This window comes from Dipodomys merriami, unplaced genomic scaffold (genome assembly GCF_024711535.1).
Source record: "Dipodomys merriami isolate MVZ:Mamm:240054 unplaced genomic scaffold, mDipMer1.0.p SCAF_16, whole genome shotgun sequence".
NCBI classification, from domain to species: domain Eukaryota; kingdom Metazoa; phylum Chordata; class Mammalia; order Rodentia; family Heteromyidae; genus Dipodomys; species Dipodomys merriami.
This window is the reverse complement of record NW_027202937.1, coordinates 24,906-46,972: the sequence shown is the minus strand read 5'-3', so window position 1 is coordinate 46,972 and position 22,067 is coordinate 24,906. Positions and strand designations below refer to the sequence as shown.

Sequence of the window (22,067 nt, the reverse complement as noted above, 5' to 3'; positions counted from 1 at the left end):
ATATTTTTAAAGTGATCATTGGTTAAACAAATCTATCGAATGAATCACAGTACAGAAGTACTACTTTGTTCCAATTAGGGTTCAGAATTTACTTTTAGTTACATAAAGAACATTTTCCCCAAAATACAATAAAAATGTGTTTTCTTTTAAAAAGGAAAAATTGAAAATCAGGTACTTTGTCTTCTAATTTAAAGCACACTTGGAGCTATCTGTTCCTTGCAAGACCAGGACCTCCACAGAACACGCCGCCCTACTTATCTGCAGAAACTACTCTGCCATTCACTTTTTTTTTTTTTTTTTTTTTTTTTTTTTTTATTGTAGAGATACTATACAGAGGGTTATGCCATTCACTTTTCATGCAGGGTAGCGTTGATGGGGCACTTACATTTTTCCTCATCACTTTTTTTTTACTAGATTTTTCTTTTTACTTTTTGCTTTCCAGTATGGAAAATAATTCCTAGAAATCCAGAGAGCATTGTTTTAATGTTCTCCCCATGTTCTATAACTTATGTCGGCTTATATCCATGGAGTCGTTGAGTACATCAGCACCTGCTGTTACTGTCATGGTTGGAAAAGCGAATATCTTCCACTGGCTCTACTTTTTGGAAGGGGTGTGGAACAATGACTTGACACGTGGAACAGAGAGCCTTGCACTTTGGATATTAAGCCCATCTGCCGGGGTACGCATGGACCCTGCTGATGTGCCAGGCATTCCTGTCCCTCCTGGCAGGCTCTGCTCCACCCCAGGCTCCTGTGTCTGGGCTTCGCTGTGCACCATAGTTCACAGGTCATAGATGCTCACAGGCCATAGTTCATAGGTCTTTACTGTCGCACATCAATCAAACCTCTTAGAGGCTTATTCATATGCTTGTATGATCCTAAAATTGTGATTTTTTTCCCCCTCTAAACCTGTTAACTCTTAGTTATCTGCCGTGGAGAATTTAACATGATGGGTTTTATCTGTGTGTGTGTGTATGTACGTTTTTCTTTATTCTGGGTTGTTATACAGAGGGTTATGTAAGTCAGGTAAAGAGTACATTTCTTCTTGGACAGTGTCACCCCTTCCCAAGATCTCTCCCAGGTTTTCCCTTCATCCACACGTTGCACAGTTCATTTCAACACAGTGTCTAGTGAATACCACTGCTGCATTTGTCCACCTTTTGCGCCTCCATTTCCGTGCCCCCTTTACCCTCCCAAGACAGGCAAACAAACAAGACAAAAAGAAAAGAAAACTAACAATGGAGGGAAAAAACACTCTTGTTTCACTTCCTGGAATTCATCTCGATAAATATTTCATATGATCAGAGGCGCCTAGGCTTTGAGCCTTTGTGTTGCATGTGCGTGTTAATAGCATATGTATTTTAATTTACGGATTCATTTCCTGGTTCATTCTTAGATCTTCATGCACAAAGCTCTTGTGGCAGGAGATAGACCCTTACACTGGATCTCTGAGTCTGCACTTGCCACTTCTTTAATGTAGTATTGAGGACTCTGACTTTATATTTTTCTTGTCTTTTTAACAGCACATGTATTTTAATTCATGCATCCATTTTCTGGTTCGTCTTTGGATCTTCACCCACCAGGCTTCTGTAGCAGGAGATACACACTTTAACTGGATAGCAGTGTCTTCACTCGCCACTTTTTTTGTTTTTGATGCAGCATCGCTCTGCATCCTGTAACAATGTTTCATGGCATGCGGGCGCGGGGTGGAAGCAGTAAACAGAAAGAAGGGAAGGAAGGATCTGGCTGTCAGTGTAGATGTAAATAGCAGCTGTTCCACTCAAACTGTTTCTGTAACCGCCACACGGTGAGACAGAGATTCTACATAAAGCGGAGCAGATTATGGAGAATCGGGTTTTAGCAGGAACTTCAAGAGGCATGCTGCTGTCCAAATGCTATTTAATTATCTGTGCTAGCAGTGCATTGTGCAGCTATCCCAGATATACAACCTGATGTGCTGGAATTACACATAGTGTTGCTGAGTTACTTACAAAACAGCACAGCCTGGGAACAGCCAGGAGTTTATCCTCTGGAAGGGCGTGGGAACACTATTTGGTGAGTCACACTTTGGTGTTTTGAGATTTCTCAATAGTTTCCCTTGTTCATATTTCTAGCAAAAAAATAAAAGAAAAGATGATTCTACATAGCAATGCATTGTCATATTTGTCCACCAAATAGATGTATGTTTTCTCTACTATTTTCTTACATTAATGAAGTACTGGGCAAAATCACCTTTAAAATGTTGCTTATTCGTTTAAGCCTTAGCCTTAGTGATTCTCCACTAACCCAGCAGTACTCACACTAATCTCATTTCAAAGCCAGACCTGACAGAAAAGTCATGTCCAGTTACCCTACAAAATTCTGGAAGTCCAGCTGTGGCTCAAGTGGTAATGTACTAGCCTTGAGTGAAAAAGCCAATCAAGAGAAGACATCCTGAGTTCAAATCCTAGTGCCAGCACACACACACACAAAAATTTAGAATAAAATAATAAAAAATAAAATGGGATAAAGCAAACTGAAAAAAAGAAGTAATGATGTTTTATACCTCACTAGTATGAAAATTTCAATTACAGATTTGCTATTGTTTATTTTAAAGGTTCTTTAGAAGAGAAAAAACCCACTCAAAACCTTCTCTGTACTAAAAATTTAGGAGTAATTACATTAGCCTCATTGACATCATCTAACAGGACCTATCACCATGTAGGAATGAGAAAAATGGTTCCAGCCTGAATGGGTCATACAGAAACAAGAGGCAATTTCAGCATCACGTGGTAATAAGTAACTTAAACATATTTGTATATAGGCAAGAATCATTTGGTTCATAGCTGTATACACTGAAAACACAAGTCAGAATGTTAGCTGATGGCTGCCTATTTGCCTAGCAGGTCATCACATGTGTGAAAGTTCTCTTTGGTCAAATAAACCAAAGGCCAGACCCCATCAATTCTTGTTTAGCTATCAGGCCTACTTCCCACAAGCAGGGATGGGGTGTAGCCCAGTGGCAGAGTGCTGGCTTAGTGTATGCGAGTCTGTGTTTGAGCCCCAATGCCCTCTCAGCCTCTCCCTTCTTGTACTTGATAAAAGCTGATGGGTAGAGTGTAGACAGATGGTCAGATAAATGAAGAATCAGGCTTAGAGTACTATGAAAGATGGGTGTACTGCAGAATTCTTGCAGCTTTGCTGCGTACTTGGAATTTTTATATTTATATGTCCAGAAAAAGAAACCTTAGAAAGTGAATTTACTATTTCTTGTTGAACTACTTACTTGTAAGAAGATAGTAGTAATTTCTCCCTGGGTTCTAGTCTCTCTGCTCTGTTTTAACTTAAAATGCTTTCCTGTGTTGTATAATCATTTATTTCCTTAGTAAATAGGAGTTTCCCAATCGGAAAGACTATGATGTCTTTTATTTTTCTAGGAAAAAAGTAAGAGTGTCGTTGCTAAAAGTAGTTTTGTTTCACCTTGCCTATGTTGTATATTAGCTTTCATCTTTCAGCACTTTCTTCTCTTATTTATCCTCATTCCTTGTATGGACTCTCCGACTCTGCCTATCCCAAAATCCGTTATCCCCACCACTTCTTGGCCAAGCACCAAACAAGATTCCTGGGATTTTTGTCATCAAGCCTGAGATCTTTTGATCTCTTCATGACCAAGTTTAATTCGTTATGTCTCTGTTCGATCATCTCCCCTGATCACTGCCTTAACTCATTCCTCCTCCTCATACCTTTTTTTTTTACCTCTTTCTTTTTACATATCATAAGGTCACCATTATAGCAACCATCCACAATCAAAGATGATGTTTATGTAAATGCAGAGAAAACTATACAATGCTACTATAATATATTGGCGTCTTGTTGGTGTCATTGAAACTACTATTGCTATGACAACAATCTTTCCTATCCCTTTTTCTCTCTCTCTTTCCCTTTTCATCTGCTGACTGTTGTACCTTGAACAAAGGCGGTAAAGTAGAAGTTTCATACGTGTGTGTGTGTGTGTGTGTGTGTGTGTGTGTGTGTGTTCACATGTATATGTGAATGTTTAAGTTGTTAGTGATCAAACCTAAAGCCTGGCATGTACTAAGCAATCCCTGCATCACAGAACAATACCTCCAGTATAATGATAGCTGGATTTTTAAATAAGTCTACATTATCAGGTTAGGTTTGCTTTGACTAAGCTTTTATAGTAAAAACTATAGTACAAACTATAGTAAAAAAATTATAGTAAAAACTAACTATGGTTTTCTAGGCAAACATTCATTATTAAATCTTATTTTTCCAGGTAAGATATTTCCACCACACTTCTTAAAATTTTACCAAAAGGAGCTGGGAAGGTGGTTCAGTGGTAGAGAGCTTGCTTTGCATGCTTGAGGCACTGAGTTTGATTCCTCAGCACTACATAAGCAGAAAAAGCCGAAAATGGCTCTGTGGCTCAAGTGGTAGAGCGCTAGCCTTGAGCTGAATTGCTGAGGGACAGCGCCCAGGCCCAGAGTTCAAGCCCCACGACTGACCAAAAAAATTTTTACTGAAGTATGCACAATTTTGTAACCCTGTAACCCTGTAACACTGTACTTCATGCTATCATATATTGTAGCTAGTTCTCTAATCATGTACTGTACTATCTTTTGCAATGTATTGTTATGAACATGGTATTATTTATTTATTTTTGTTCCAATGTACTATCTTGAAAAGTTATTTGGACTCTCTGATGGACATTTGTTTTGGTAGGTGTCCTGGGCATTACGAGGAAGTTCAGGGAGACTGATAAAAAGGCACAGGAGTTGGGAAACAAAATACATTTGTGGAAGTTTATCCTTGGGAATTAATTCTACCATGTCTTAGATGTCAGTGTGGTTAATGGGTCAGACTGTGCGCAGAGACAGAGCTCCTGGGCTGTGTTTCTGTCTTTGCCTCCTGATTGACCACATTACATGGTTTAGAAAGTTCCTTCTCCGTTCCTCAGCTCTTCCTCATCCTTCCTCCCTGGATATCTATGTTTAGCATAAATAGAAGAAAAAAAAGAATACCGTATTGAACCAGAAGCAGGCCTAAGCCTAGGGGACCAGGTGAGTTATTGGTGTTACAAGGCTGGGTGTTGGTGAAGAAACTGACTTGTGTTCTCTGCCACCAGGGGAAGCGTTGCACCTTGCGCGGGATTTTGGCTACACGTGTGAAACGGAGTTTCCAGCCAAAGCAGTAGGAGAGCATCTCGCCCGACAACACATGGAACAGAAGGAGCAGACAGCACGGAAAAAGATGATCCTAGCCACCAAGTAAGCTGCCCAGGCCTCTCTCCTCCCTCTCCTGGCTTCTTTGAGTGAGGGACACAGTATAGAAAGCCCTCGCTTTCTATCATGTGTGGGTTCACACTCCAGCAGTGAAACCGTGCAACAAACGCTACCGCCCATCTGCCCCAAGCCATGGTTACAAACCACTCCAAAGGTGTTGAAGTAACGAAGGTTGCAGGAAGTCGCCCTTGTTCCCTTCAATAAATGATGATTAAGGTCTCAGAACACTATGCCTGAAGAATGGGGTTGAAAGATGGAGACAGAGAAAGAAAGACTTCTAGGACCAAGAACCAGCAGCAGCTCAGTGCCCCATCTTTTCTTGTGAATAATTAAGCCAAAACACCCTGTACTGACTCCCCCAAAGCAATACTGTTTCCAAGTAAAGGCATTACCGAGGCCCTAGTGGCCCGCACCTGTCATCCTAGCTACTCAAGAAGAGAGATCTAAGGATCCCAATTCAACTCCAGCCAAGGCAGCAAAGTCCATGAGACTCTTACCTTCAACAAGCAGAAATGGAGCTGTGGTTTAAATGGTAGAGTGCTAGCTTTGAGTGAAAAAGCTAAAGGCCCTGGGTTCAAGCCCCAGGACTGGTACCAAAAAGCTAAATAATAAAACAAATAAAGTTATAGGGTACATGCTGTCGGGGATCTCAGAAGAAGGAGGATCATGGTCTGAGACCAGCTCCAGGGCCCCCTCAAAAAAAATGAGATTTTACCTGAAAAATAAACTGAAGGGAGGGAGGAGCCTGCCGTAAGTGCACCACACTACCCTTTGACGCTACAAGGTTCTGAGTTCAAACTCAGACAAAGAAAAGCCCAAACCAAAAGGATATAATACATAAGAAACTAAGCCCAACTAAAATGCAAGTTAAAATAACTAAACTAAGGTTGGCAAATCTACCGACACCATAGGAAATGAGACATCAGAGGACTTTCAAATTCTACAACTCTAGAAAGTTCTTTGATCATTTATGGGGAAATTTCAACTTACGGTGTGAAAACCCCAACAGACCTGAAATACCATTGTAATTCATTCAAGGTTTTGGAGAAAAATACTTCTTTCGTCTTCAGTGTATGGAACCCAGATGCTGCAGCTAATCATCTTAGATAATTTTCTGGCTCTATAATCAGATTTTAGGAGAGATCGTTCCAGGTGGTTAGTTCAAGATGGATGCAACAGCATTTATAACTAACTTGGGAAAGACGTTTAAAGAGAAACTTTTGTAGAATATAGTGTTACAGACATTATTTCTTAGAAACAGCCACAATAATAATTATCTCCCACTGTACCGAGCGCTGCCTAAAATTTAAGCCGAGTCAGAATGCATAATTCTCAAAGTAAATAGTCCCACTTCCTCTAGTTCTTAATGTAACTCAGAAAATGTACAAACTTGGGGGTTGATGTGGGGGATGAGTCAGCTAATGAGCACACCCACAATTCTCAAGACTTTACACAGTGCTCACACACCCTTCTGGTTCATACTGTGGGGTGTAGGAATATGTTTATGCTTTGCTTTCTGGAGAGTTCTGGAGAATTCTCTCATCCTGTTTAAATGAATAAAACTAAAGTAGAGGCAAAGAGAGGGGGAAAAAGGCTAAGTGGAACAAGGAAAGCAAAGAATGCAGACTAACACACACACAACACACACACCATAAACACATACACACACCATAAACACACACACACATTGCATATACACACACACACACCATAAACACACACACCATACACACATACACACATCATACATACATACACACACACCATACACACACACCATAAACACACACACACACATACACACACTGCATACACACACACACACAAATTTTAAGACATAAAATTTGGTGATAAACCCTGTCCTTGTTCAATATATATAATAATATCTAGACCTTTGGTCTTTGTTTCCATTTTGTTTGTACTCTTCCTGGCTTTCCTTGTCTCCCCTTTCCCCCTTCCCACCCCATAGGGGGTTTGGACTCAGGGCCTAGACACTGTCTCTGAGCTTTTATATTTACTCTAGTCTAACATTCTACCACTTGAGCCACAGATCCACTTCTGGTGGTTAATTGAAGATAAGAGTCTGTCCCATGAACTTTGCTGACTTTGAACTGTAATCCTCAGACCTCAGCCTCCTGGGTAGCTGGGATTACAGAGCCTGGCTCAAATAGCTACTTGACTCAAAAGGTCTTCCTTGATTACGTTGCCATTTCTCCAAAAAGAGCTGAAAACACAGAGTTGCCAAGTATAACTGATTTCTTCACCTCAGAGGAAAGGTCAAACCTATCACAGGTCCTGAGAACTATCATTCCAGAGGTCAGATGGTGTCTCCAGGTGTTCTGGGGGCCTGTCAGCTGGCTGGCGGCTGGAGTGGCTGCTGGTGACCCAGTGGGTCTGCTGTCTCCCATCACATAGTACCCAAGAGGAAACACTTTCAATTATTGTCCTTCTGAAGACGATCTGGGTGTGGTTTCCTCATGCATATTCTAAGAGTTACATTCGCTGCTCCAAAGAGACCCCTCCCCCCGACTCCACTTCCCCAGGAAGTTGTGTAATCTCACCTCAACCTCCACAGCCTTCCACACAAAGGTTCCTGTCCCCGGGAGACCCCCGTCATTCTGTGCAAGAGTGCGGGTGTCTTTCAGTGCATTCAAACTGTTAATGAGATGTTCTTCCCACAGAATAAGAGAAATCCTTCCAGATTAATACTTCCAGATTTGTTGAAGTTGTCATGAGACATTCATTTGAAAGTAGTGAATTCAACCAGATAATACTCTCTCTCTCTCTCTCTCTCTCTCTATATATATATATATATATATAGAGAGAGAGAGAGAGAGAGAGAGAGAGGATTATGTATATAAAATATATATTGAAATACATATTCAAAATATATAATATTAAAACCAAATTTGTTGAACCCAAGATCCATCTGCTGGTGGTCTTGGATCAAGTGGCCTATTGGTTTCTTTTTCACCTGGACAAGGGACAGACTTTGTTCTGTTTAAGTTTGTTGTATTCAGTTTACACTTGTATAAAAGGCCCATTAAGGGTCTTTGGTCTCATAATTCTTCTTCATTTCATACCAAATATCTTGGTGTAAGATGAGAAACTGAGATGCCTTTTGGAATTCTATAGACATACCAGACAAAATACTTTCTACTTGGCTAATAGAAAACATATGACAACGTCTTCACATAGAAAACATATGATAACGTCTTCAAAATAAATTTAGAATTATGTTTTACATTTCTGTGTTTGTTTTATGTTAAGATAAGGCAGAAAAGTGAACATTTAAACTTTCTCCTAACTGTCAGTAGGAGAAAGACAGAAATTTAAATCCAGAAATCAACTTTAAAAAAGAAAAAGCCATGCTCAAGAACAATGACGTAAATGATAAAGTTAGAATGTATGATTCAGCGAAGATTAGTTAGTGTTATATAATTCATAGTATGACATTTTGTTTTGAGATGTAAGAATATCTCACACTATAGCTCCAGAAACCAAACTTTAAGAATCGAGCTAGTCATAAAAATAATAACTGGAACTGTAATAATGAGTCAATGACAATAACTGCTTATGAAGAAACTAAGGGCTGTTCAGTTCTAGAAACTATGTTATGTCAGTGAGGTAGGCAGTAGAATGAAATATCCAAGATATAAATTCTAATGTGTGGTATTGTTGGATTATGTAGCACAAGTTGACTTTCCCCTACTTTGCCTTTTTCTTACTTATCAATTTTATTATAACTTGATATAGGAAAAAGGTGGATTTGTCAGCCTACATGCTATTTTATTCAGTTACCTAGTATCATACACCCCCAGAACGAAAACAGTGCTTTGCTCTTTAAATTCTGAAAACTTATTTCAATCTGGGAGAAAGTTTTACAACTAGTCTTCAGACAATTCGAGGCTGTGTGTGTGTGTGTGTGTGTGTGTGTGTGTGTGTGTGTGTGTGTGTGTGTGTGTGTGTGTGTGTGTGTGTGTAGAGAAAGAGAGAACATGGCAATAATGTTGAGCTATTAGTCAGAAAAAAAATGATTTCATGAAGCTCTATTTAAATTTTTAGAAACCAAAATAGCAATGTATCTCTCTTAAATAACAAATAATAGCCTAGAAGATACTACTGTCTCCAGGAAACAGCAAAAAAATACCTAGGTAAAGTTGCACTCAATTATTTAAACGTAATTAATGTGCCTTGACTGTATCTCTTGTATATAGTTACTCTTTAAGTCTATGCCTGTGCTTTCCAGTGCAAATATCAAAGTTTGAAGTCTTAGACGAAGGTCTTTGGTTCATTTTATCTGATTTTTTTTTGTATAGAGTGAGAGAAAAGTCTTGCATCTGATTCCTTCCTGTCCATGTGAGGGCTGGTTTTGAGTCATTCATGACATCTATGATAGTCCTTGAGTTCACTTTTTAAGGGCAGCATTACTCACTGGATTAATTGGATTTGGGGTTTTTGTTGTTGTCATTTGTTCGTATTTGAACTCAGGGCTTGGGTGCTATTCCTGGGCTTTTGTGCTTAAGGCTAGCGCTCTATCACTTGAGCCACAGCTCCACTTCTGGCTTCTTTGGTAGATAACTAGGGATGAGAGTCTCACGGACTTTCCTGCAATGCTCAGATCTCAGCCTCCTGAATAGTTTAGGATTACAGGAATGAGGCACTGGTACCATCTTGTATTACGTATTATGTTGTTTGCTTTCCCCATATATTGTTTCTTTAGAATTTCATCATTCAGATTATTGTTATTCAACATACATAGCCAAGCTCTTGACTAATGAGCAGAATTCAGAATCATGTAAGGCAAGAAAAACAGCAGAAAAAAATGTCCTACAGAGCACTTTTTTTTTGGAAGCTACCAGCTTGAATGAAATATAATATTACAGTTTGTGTGAGACCAATAACTAATCTTTGGGTAAGAGATCACTTGCTTAAAACATTAAACATGAAATTAGTCCATGAGAGTCTGTAAAATAATACAATATTTGGGGGGAAAATTTTTTTCTAACGTCAACTTACATTGTAGGTCTGAATGATCTAAGCCTGTAACTTCAGTGAAATTCATTTACAGATCTGATAGTCCTAAAGTCACATTTTAATTTTTCTAAAGAGCACTTATGAATTATAATCCTTTGTCACTGATTTTTTAAACCCAAGATTAACCTATGAATATTCACTTGAAAAGATGAACTTTGACCTTCTCAGTGCCTAAGGATTGTTATTTGACACAAATGTCTTTATGGTCCTTAATCTCAGATTCACCACAGTGAACCTGAACTCTATACTGTAGGTGGAACTTCAGAGATTTCTCTCAAAGACATAAAAATCACTAGTAAAATATCATGCCATGACTCAATAGCTATGTACATATGATCATGCGAAATAATGTTCATCAAAATAAACTCCAAGAAATGGAACCAAGGGACATTTTTTTCCTTATTTTGTTTTTTGTTATTGCTGCGTTTTCATATCTTTGGTCTTATATGTAAGTTTCTCTCTTTTGAGGAGGGGGAGGGGGTTAAAGGGTGAACGAATGCAGTGGTGATACTCACTAGTCACTACGTGGAAAATGAATCATACGGGGGTTGGCAGAGGAAAACTTGGAGAAAGCGAGGGAGGAGGTGACACTGTCCAAAAAGAAATGTACTCACGGCCTGACTTACGTACCTGTGACCCCTCTGTATATCACCTTTGCAATAGCAATTGACAAACAGAAAAAGGGAACAAATCCAGTTTCAAGAGTTCCAATTATTTCCTATGTTTCCTTTTAGACAAATTTGTAAAGAATTCCAAGACCTCCTGAGTCAAGACCGGTCACCACTAGGATCTTCCAGACCTACTCCCATTCTCGACCTCGACATCCAGAGACATTTAACCCATTTCAGGTAAGGCCTGTTTCCCCTCTGCTTGGGTTCTCTCATCAGCGGGTGGAGACGCCCTTTCTTATCTGTCCATTGTACGGTCATCACAGTTCCATTTGGAGAACCACATGGAAACTAAAATGGCAGTGTCTTACCTATTAGGACTTTGGCCTGTAGGAGAGATAATTGCTCATCGCTCAAGATCAAGGTGTCATCCGATTCAGGGCCTGATGCGGGGCTGGTCCTTGGCCTCTGAGGTATTTTGCAGGAGTATGTTGATCATTTCTACCCAATTAGAAACTGCACCCAGTTCTTAAGTGAGCCAACACCACAGCCTGGAATGCATTATTGAAAGCATACATTTCATTTTCCGAGATATTTTAGAAATGAATAGAATATTTTATGGTTAATTTATTCCCTAGGTACAATGAAAAAAATAAATAATAGCTCTTCAAGTGCCTTCCCATTTTCAGGCTCTAGAATTCTAGTTCCGATGTGCTCAGCCTCATTAGTATAAAATATTTCTTCTTTTAGTGAGCATTTGGTTAAAATAAAACAATGCTAAGGAAAGATTATTATAGCTTAAGCTAAAAAAGGCTTCCAATGCCTTCTCAAGATTATAAGATTAGTCTGTTACTTTGTTGGCTGAAATAATGAATGTTTAAATGAGCTGAAATTTAGCCTGCCAAAGCAGAGAATTTTAAATATAATATTTTCTCTTCCAATATGTCAGATGTCTCCTCAACATGTATTAAACACATCTCGAGAGACTGAGCTTAGGATTTATCTTCCACAAATGTAGCAAATGTGGAATCTATTTCACAGAGCCTTTTCCTGCTACTCAACAGGCTCATACCTGTCATCCTAGCTACTCAGGAGGCTGAGATTTGAGGATCATGGTTCAAAGCCAACGTAGGCAAGAAAGTCCATGGGACTCTTATCCCTAATTAACTACCAAAAACTATGGAAGTGGGGCTGTAGCTCAAGTGGTAGAGCTCTAGCCTTGAGCAATAAAGCTCAGGGACAGTGTCTAGTCCATAAGTTCAAGCCCTAGGATAAACACCAAAAAAAGTAGTAGGAGGAGACACAATGCCTAGAAAAATTAAGGCAAAAACATATTTGGAGTCAAGAGAATCATTTTTCTCTTTGAACCCTTATTCGTATGAAATGAGTTGCTTAGGGGTAACTGATATGCTCTCAGAACATTTATTCCCTCCCATTAAATGATAAAGCCCCTCTCTATACGACAGTGGTAGTAAACTAGAATGAGTTAAAGAATGCAAGCAAACACTCCATAAATGGCATAGTAGTACAAACAGCTTCACATTATCACATTGCATGAGTGTTTTCCATGGTTTTGCTTCTGTAAGCACTAAACGAATCTAATTTTTACAGAAGTTAAATTCAGAACTTACTAATATTTACTCAAGACCAAAGACGTTGGTGGAGTTACAAACTTTGGCTAAGGAAAAGTTCAGGGAATGGGACTCCATGCTCTGTGTACTAGGTTGTTTTCAGCCATACAGGCTGAAGCCTTCATTGACCAGTGAGCCTTGCATTTCTAGCCTGAAGCAAAGTAGAATTTCGATGGGTAAATGGAACATCGGCTAGTGTGAGAAGGAAAGGGGCAAAGCATTTGCTCTCTCAGCCCAGACACAATCTGCTTATTGGTGGGTATTTCACTCAATTGCCAAACTTTATGCCATAGACGTTTTTAGAATAAACTTTCCCTTCTAAACATGAAGTGGGCATTTTTTACACTGGCTTTACAAAGCCTGTATTTACCTCCCCAAAGAGAGCATGGTAACAGGCTGGGTGCTGGTAGCTCATAGCTAATTGTAGCACCCAGGAGGTTAAGATCTGAGGACCATGGTTCAAAGCCAGCTCAGACAAGAAAGTTCATGAGACTCTTAGCTCCAATTAAACACCAAAACACCAGAAGTGGTGCTGTGGCTCAAAGTAAGAGAATGTTAGCCTTGAGCAAAAGAGCTCAGGGACAGTGCCCAGGCCCCGAGACTGATGGAAGGAAGGAAGGAAGGAAGGAAGGAAGGAAGGAAGGAAGGAAGGAAGGAAGGAAGGAAGGAAGGAAGGAAAAAAGGAAGGACAGAAGGAAGGAAGGAGGGAGGGAGGGAGGGAGGGAGGGAGGGACAGAAGGAAGGAGGAAGGAAAGAAGGAAGGATGGAAGGACAGAAGGAAGGAAGGGAGGAAGGAAAGAAGGAAGAGAGGGAGGAAGGGAGGGAGAAGGGAGGGAGGAAGGGAGGGGGAAATGGTCACAATCGTGTTTCTTCAAGCAGAGCAAAATATAGGGTTAATGGCTACTCTCACCCACAGTAAAAATGAAAGATTGTATTTGAAATATAAAACACTAAATAGATAACTAGATTCTCAATTTATCTTATATATGGTGCACTTACTAAGGGCAAACTATGGTAGTGATTTTATTTTCACAATAAGAACAGTGCATTCATATAGGTATTTACATATCAAGTATTCTGAATATCATAAAACTATGATTCCCTATGCACTATGCTTTTTCAAACATTTGTCAACATTTTTCTTTATTTTGTAGATTATTTACTTAGATGAAATCTACTAATGGGTAGTAGGAGGATTATAATTACAGAAACTCATTTAGCAAAAATTGGCTTTTCTAGCAGATTTCTTAAATTACATACATTTTTAAAAAACATAATATTTTCTTTAAGAAATTGTGATTTTAAAATACACACACAACATAAAATGCATGATTGGAACCACTTCTAAGTATACAATTTAGTAGAGTAAAACATGTAAAATATATGATCCTAACCATTTTAGATGCCCAATTTAGCAAAGTTAAACATATTTACATTAAATGATGTAAAAATGTACGACTATAACCATTTCTAAGTATACAATTTAGTAGCGTTAATCATACTTGTATTATTATACAGCTAAGCTCCACACTTTTTTAGTTTGCAAAGCTGGCACCTTATACCTTTTAAAACAATTAACTCCACAATTCTTCCCCTCAGCTCCTTCCATGCACATGGGTTTGGCTACGCGATTCCTCGTCTAAGGGAGTTCATAAGTATTTGTCTCTTGTTGACGAAGTGTTCATTTAAGCATATTTCCCAAAGTTCATCACTGTCTATTGATGGGCCTGCCCAGCGTATGGGCTTGGGGGAATACTGCTTCTGTGAACACAGTTTTGCGAGTTTCTCTGAAAAATCCCTTCCATTGTTTTGCATACTCAGGGTAAGATTGTTTAATCACTGGCTAATCCAAAAAAATGAACAACCATGCATCTGAGTTTAATAATGGTGCCATTTGATATTCTCCATGGCACACAAAGGTTTCCATCCCTTCACATCCTTTCTTCACTTAAAAAAAAAAAAACAATAACCATCCTAATTGATAATATTTCATGAAAGTCTTTATTTGCATTTGCCCAGTGAGGAGCGGTTTTGAATATCTTTACATAAGCATTTTAGCCATTCCTTTGCAATCTTTGGGGTCTCTGTCCATTTACAAATACAGTTATTTAGTTTTATGTTGCTGGGTTGCGAGAGTTATTTGTGTATTCTGGATGCTATTCTTTTTATCAGATATACAGTTCGCAAATATTTTCTTTTATCCCATATGTTGTTTTTTGTAATTCTGTTGAATGTGTCTTTGATGCCCAATGATAAATTTTGGCGTGGTCTACTTTGTACATTTTTTTACTTTTATTGCCTGAGCTTTTTTTTTTTTTAATCCTGCCCAGGAAATCCTAATCTAGTCTAAGGTGTTGAAGCTCTCCTTAGCTTTTCTTCTAAGATTTCACAGTTTCAAAATTTACATTTAAGGCTTTGATCCATTTTGAGTTAAGTTTTATAGAAGACATAAAAGCAAAGGTCTAACTTCATTCTTTCACAAGTCTTAAATAATATCCTCTTAAGCACTGTCTGCGTAGTTGAGATTTCTAATAAAAATCCAGATCGAAGGCTCATGATACAGCTTCAATTGAATTGAAGTGTTTGCAGTTTTTGCTGTTCATTTATCAAATGATGAAACAATAAAATAAGATCACAAAGTGTTAATGTTAGCATTGACTAGCCGTGAAACTCACTCTTCATTATACAAATGTAGCCCTTGAACTTGCTCTCAGATCAGAATCAGCCTCAGAGCTCTTCCAAAAATTCTCGAGAACTGTACAAGGTATGTAAAAGATGTGATTTATTATATTCGAAACCATGAAACCGGTTCTGTTAGATAGGCAGTTTTACAAACTATGGTCCTAGGAAATTTCTAAGCCAATAATTCCTCCATCTTTGGAAAAAATGAATTCTTTTCCTTTTTCTTTTTCTTTTTCACTTGTGATGCCTTGGAATCAGACCTAGGGCCCTCTACACGCTAGTCAGTACAGCAGGAAGCAGCATGCCCAGCTCTCTAATTCGTTTGTTTAAATTGCTATTTTCAAATGGTTGTACAAGAATATTTTCAACTAACATGTCCGTTTATGCATAAAATGTGTTTGAGTCATTTTGAAGAGGTAGTAAGACTTGTGCAAAGCTTTGTCTCACACACTAACGTGTTGAAGAGACACTTCAGATAAGATTCTGCCAATATTCTGGGTACATCTCTTTCTTGCTGACAGTGGTAACTGTAATTCTGACAGAACCAGAAGCTTGAGGAAAAGGTGGTTTGAAAGGAAACATGGAAACGTATCTCACATGACTTGGAAAGCAGAGGACTGCCAGTCTGATTTCCCTCCCCTCCCCCACCACCTGCTTTTCTTAAGAGCTGGCTAGGAATGAAATGAAGAGGAAACGTGATGGTATGGGCGTGAAGGAGTGTGGAATTAGCAGCATCACCTGATGCGCCCACCATCTCTTAGGAAATCATCCCTTGGGACGTTGTCCATTGGATCCTGGAGAGAGCTGCGGCCTGCTCTGGGCAGAGCTTCGGCCTGCTCTGGGCAGGTGGGGTGTGCTGGGATAGAGAGCAGAACCCACGTCCAGGGCTCGTGGCAGGTGACAGACCGGCTTGCGTGAAGAAGCCACAAGCATGGGCGTGACTGTCCTCACCAGGTCACAGCCTGGAAGACGGCTGGCCTTCAATCCACCTGACCAGAGTCCGGCTGACTCATGATTTAGAGTTTCCGGAGGGCCAGCACCAGTGTGGGTTGTCGTGCAGAATACAGAACGCCCCAGACACCCACCACTAGGAGGGCAGGGTTGATGGAGACTTACCAGTGGCCCCAGACACGCAGGGCCCAGGACTGGGGGGGCAGCGGAGGGAGACCCCAGGGGCACAGTAGCTTCCCCAAGAGAGCAGGCCCCGCTCAGAGAGAAAAAGCACAGAGCTAGTTTTCTGCAGTTCCCAAGTCCCTTGTTGAGATCCAAGGACAGCTTAGCAAGGTATCGCTGTCCTTTTTGATTCGTATGTTCTCATCATTTCACTGAATCTGAAGCCAAGCAAAAGCCTCTACGACAATGTCAACAAAGAGGAGTTAGACGAGTTAATGCTCAGTTCAGAAAGGGTAGCCTATCAGAATAATCTGCACCTGCCCTCCGCACCTCTGGGAAACTGACATATTGTTTCTTGTCTTTTAATGCATTAAAGGTAGGGAGCAACAGGATGACTGAGAGATTCTCCCATGGTTTAGAGACTTCTTTAATTGGAAATAATGACATAGAAAGACACAAAGGCACAGGGCTACATGCCTGTAATCTCAGCTATTTGGGAGAGGGAGGTAAGAGAACCCCAAATTCAAAGCCTGTCTCAAAAATAAAACAGGAACAAAAGGACTGGTCGTGTCTACCACATGGTAGACGGCTTGTCTAGTAAACAGGAGATCCTGGACTCTGTCTCTAGTAATGTGTGTGTGTGTGTGTGTGTGTGTGTGTGAGAGAGAGAGAGAGAGAGAGAGAGAGAGAGAGAGAGAGAGACAGATAGACAGACAGACAGACAGAGACAGAGACAGAGACAGAGAAACAGAGACGGAGAGACAGAGAGAGAACACATGGAAATTTTTCTACAGTAGAGGTTTAAGCACAGTGACTGATTATTTGTAGCAATCAAGTTAATCTTTCACCAGTGCCGGGGGACCATGCCTGTAATCCTAGTTACTCGGGAGGCTGAGATCTGAAGATCATAGTTCAAAGCTATCCCAAACAGGGAAGACCCTGAAACCCTTATCTCTAATTATCTACCGGAAAAGCCAAAAGTGGAGCTGCAGCTCAAAGAGGTAGAGTGCTAGGTTGAGCGCCGAGGCCCTGAGTTCAAGCCCCACGACAGACAAAAAGAAAGAAAATCTCTCCTGTCTCTCTGCACAGGCTGTAGCACACCTTGCATACATCTGATAGATCTATGTCAATAAATATAGATTATGATACTACATCAATCACCTCTTAGATAGTTTCTCTACTGCCTCATTCTTAAGGCCATGATGTGTCGGTGCTCATCGGGCTTTGGCCTGGTGAAGAGAGATGATCAATGCACTTAGTCCTCGCATTTAAGCCAAGAGATAACTGATGCTGTAGAGCGGAACTCCCCAGGATTGCTCCATGTCTTCAAAGTAGGAAATACACAGGCACTGTGTGCCGGCGATTACATTCTCTTTGTTGGTTCTCAGTGTGGAAGTCCTCCTGCATAGCTGTCTCTCCTTGGCCTTCAGCTCTTCTCTCCCATATCTCTGTCAAGTGATCCTGATGCAGGCTTGACGTCTTCCGGGGACAGTCTGCTCCTCGGTCTCTGCCAGCCGTCAGGCGCACCTTCCTCTCCTCGGGAACACTCTGCGTCTCTCTCTGCTGCGCTCTCCAAGTGCCCAGGAGTTCTGCTTCCCTCCCAGCTCTCAGGGCAGCTCTCCTGTTCCTGAGTTTTCTCCTCCTGGTCTATTTCCTTTGGTTTCAGTCAAGTCTGGCCCACACTGAAGAGAGGACCCTGGCCTTGGCTTTGGTGTGGGGAGCTAGCCTTCTCTGAGGAGCGGGAGGCTCGCGCGCTTCACGCCTGGTCCAGCTCGTGCTTTGAATCTGTGAAATGTTGATATTCTCTGTTTTGTTGATCTTGTCAGAGCATTCTTGCTCTGGGGTTGGAGCTCAGGGGGGCGCGTCCGCTCAGCCGGCGCTCTGTCACTGAGCCATGCCTCCAGCCCTATTGTTGCTTTTGCTGGTTGTTTTTAGCATCAGCTCTTACTTTCCACCCAGACACGCGGCGGAACTGTGATCTTTAGACTTCCCGTGGGTTGCTGGAATCGCCGCTGCGGGCTCCACAGAGGGGACGTTTTGAGGACTTCTCTGCGCAGGTTGGACTGGAGGCGCGGTCCTCTGGATCTCGGGCTCCTACGTAGTTGAGTAGTTGAGGGTGACAGGCATGCGCCACTGTGCCCAGTTAGGGTCAGAAGGGGTCTCACAAACTTTTCTCCCCAGGCTGGCCTCAGATCCTCCTTCTTCCACCTCCCAGGTAGCTGGGATTAGAGGTGTGAGCCGCTGACGCGCAGCGTAAGTGGTAGTGAACCTAACTAGCTCTGATCTGATCAGAAAAGAACAGAAAGTATTAACGCATGGTAACCTTTCAGAAATAGTTATTCTAATAATCTAATTGTTAAATTATTAATAATAATTTAATTCAAAATAAGATTCCGTCAGGGTGATCTTCTAGTTCAAGGGGAGTTCTAATTCTACGTTGTTGAAGAATGTTGGAGTGGACACAGTGGCTCACACCTATAATCCTAGCTCCTCAGGGAGCCAAGATCTGAGAATCACAGCTCCAACCCAGCCTGGGCAGGAAAGCCTACAACCCTGTTATGTCCAATTAATCACCAGAAAAGCCAGAAGTGGAGCCATGTCTCAAATGGTAGAGCACCACTCTTGACCACAAAAGCTCATGAACAGCCATGATATTTTTTTTAAAGCCATGATACTGAAAAAAAAAAAAAGGCCACAGGAAATGGAGGTGTGGCACAAGTAATAGCACCACAAGCATTACACAAAAAATCCAACTGAGAACGTGAGGTTGAGTGATAAAAGAAAGTTCAGGCTCCCAAGTAACCTTCTTTGTGAGTTGAAATTGAAGTTTAAAACTTTAAGTTCAAAGTAAGTGGCATAAGTAGTTAAAGAAAAACATACCTCAGATTGGTCAGGTCTTACACAAAGGCCAGTGTGCCTGCATACAGGTGTGCTTGCGCGCACACACACACACACACACACACACACACACACACACACACACACAGCTGTCTTCCAACGGAGGGGCCTTTCAATGGCTGAACTGAAAATCCTTGCGGTGATTCAGTCCTCAGGGAGTAGAGGAAATTCAGTTTCATCTCCAGCCAGCCGAGCCAGGAGATCGCTTGTGCTGCCGCAAGAAGGATGAGGGAAGTTAATTAGGAGATGTCATGAAAAGAGGAGTTTTATCACCAGGAATAAACTTAGGGAGATGACTGCTAAGTGTAAGTTATATTTTCCCTCCATCAGGTGGCATCCACCCAGCGGACAGCTACTGCTCACAGACGCTTAGCCCAGCCTTTCTGTGCCTCCGATTAGTAATAGGAAGGGGAAGCCGATGTGCTGGCCTCCATCAGAGGTCCAAGGGGGAATGAGTGGGAACGCAGTCCACAGGGGACGGAAGTCGTGAGTTCGAAGGCTGCCATCTTGGATGCAAACCTCTCGTGTTGAATTTTGATATTTTTTCAAATTTAACTTACTAATTTAGTCCTTTGTCCTGGGAGTTGCTCTAGGATAGTGTCTCTCTTGTGATACACTGTGACACTGACTTGTTTGTGTAATCCAAGTGGACATAGTTTCCTTAGTGTCTCCTAAATTTTATAAAAATTGGTCTTTTTCCCAGCAATCAAGGTCTCTACCACATTCAGATCTTTCCAAAGTTGGCTTCTATTAAAAGTTATTTTTTTAATACTGACCTCATTCTCTGGTTTACATTCTCCACAACAACGTACCTCCGCGCACATTTATTGTCTCTTTTACTTTTTAAGACAGCTTCCTGAACATATTTCAGCATGGTTTTAATGCGCCTATCCCTCATGCTTAGTGGTTTTACCATCTTTCCTTTACCCTAGTGGCCATTTTTACGTTATCTTTGGGACAGTATCTACTTGTATCTTTTGCCTCTTGTAAAACCAGAATGGTTGTTTGTTGCTACTGAGATATATTATGTTTGGATACTAATTCCATATTGGATACACAGTTTGCTAATATTTTCCACCATTATATTAACATACAGTATAAATATTATAGTGAGGAAGGTTGTCTTCTCAATTTGCTGAGTATTTCCACTGCTGTGTTGAATGTTTTCAATTCACAGTAATACTTCTTCTCATTTTGTATTTGTTTTTGTGCATGTATGTCAGTCCTGGAGCTTGAACTCCAGGCCTGGGCACTGTCCCTGAGCTTTTTCACTCAAGGCTAGCATCTTACTACTTAAGCCACAGCTCTACTTCTGCCTTTTCTGATGATTAATTGGAGATAAAGAATCTCACAAACTTTCTTGTGTGGGCTGGCTTTGAACCGCCATCCTCAGATTTCAGCCTTTGGAGTAGCTTGGATTACAGGCGTGAACCACTGGCACTCGGCTCTATTTAATATGTTGTTGTTGCTTATTTTGTTGTGACAATTCCCGTACCCATAAGACCTTTCAGTAGTGCTCACCCCATACCCTCCATTCCTCTCCCCTCTGTAAGAATCCCTGCCTATCCCTCTTTTGCTCATAACCCCCCCTTTTACTCGTACAAAGCATGACTTCTTCATGCGTGATATATGCCTCTAGCAGCAGGAGACATCGTTGAAGGTAGGGTGATCCCCACACATAGTGTGTGGCCTGTTCTAGTAGCTTCTAATGAGACAGGGCCAAGTCCTGTGTTCAATACACACACTTGGCAAAAATGTGTCCACATCTGTGCTGCCCATCTCTCATGGTGAAGGGAAAACACCTGAACCACGTTCTATCCACCACAGTGCTCAGAAACATAGGAGAGCCTTATAAAGGCTAGGAAGAATGTACTAGATAAAATGGGGGTATTTTAGCAGGACGCCGGTGGCTCACGCCTGTCATCCTAGCTACTCAGGAGGCTGAGATCTGAGGATGACAGTTCAAAGCCAGCCTGGGCAGAAGAGTCTGTGAGACTCTTATCTCCAAGTAAACCCCAGAAAACTGGAAGTGGCGCTGTGGCTCAAGTGGTAGAGCATTTGCCTTGATCTGAAGAGCTGAGGGACAGCACCCAGACCCAGAGTTCAAGCCCCACAAGGAACAACAACAAAAATAATAGTAATAAATAAAAAAGAATACATAAAATGGGGGTATTTTTCACCCATTTCTCTCGCGTGTGTTTGTGGTTTTCTGTACCTGGAGTTTGATCACTCATGGCTTTGTTTGTGGTTTTCCGTACCTGCAGTTTGATCACTCATGGCTTTGGGACTCCTGCAATCTGTGCCGCCCTGAGCACGTTCCAGACCGTCCTCAGCGAAATGCTAAACTACTTGGAAAAACACACGACTCACAAAAATGGAAGCGCAGCGGATTCCGGCCAAGGACATGGTACCTCGGAGAAGGGTCCCCTGCGGAAGAGCTCAGAGGCCGCCATGAAAGAGGGCAAAACAGAAAAGACAGACTAGCTACATCAAACACAATCGATTCCAGACGGTCTTGCTGCTGATATTTTTTCTAGTCTATCTATCACTGAGGGCGACGGCTTTGCAGTGGACACAATCTCTCCCCTCCCTCGGCCCCTCCATACAAAAAAATAAAACAAAAAACAAAAAAAACCCACATGGAAATGAAAAAGGAAACAAAAAAAGGACAAATCCTCCCCTCGCCCCCCAAAAAATGAAAAAAAAAAGGAAAACAGCAGTGTTATTATGTGATGAAATTGTCACTTTTACTTTTAGGTCATGATCAACCGCTCTTGTGCACGTAGTCGATTGTTCTGAACTGTCCACACCACGGG

General features: G+C 41.1%; 1 protein-coding gene across 2 annotated transcripts in view; it reads left to right on the top strand.

The window, feature by feature from the left end:
- Tfap2d (transcription factor AP-2 delta) overlaps window positions 1-21,735 on the top strand; it is a 42,199-nt gene extending 20,464 nt beyond the window's left edge. For both annotated transcript variants that reach the window (XM_070023332.1, XM_070023331.1), the window contains 3 exons: window positions 5,126-5,267; window positions 11,054-11,167; window positions 21,516-21,735. In XM_070023332.1, the coding sequence (XP_069879433.1) occupies window positions 5,126-5,267; window positions 11,054-11,167; window positions 21,516-21,735 (476 nt within the window). The remainder of the gene's footprint in view (window positions 1-5,125; window positions 5,268-11,053; window positions 11,168-21,515) is intronic.
- Window positions 21,736-22,067: the final 332 nt, after the last annotated feature.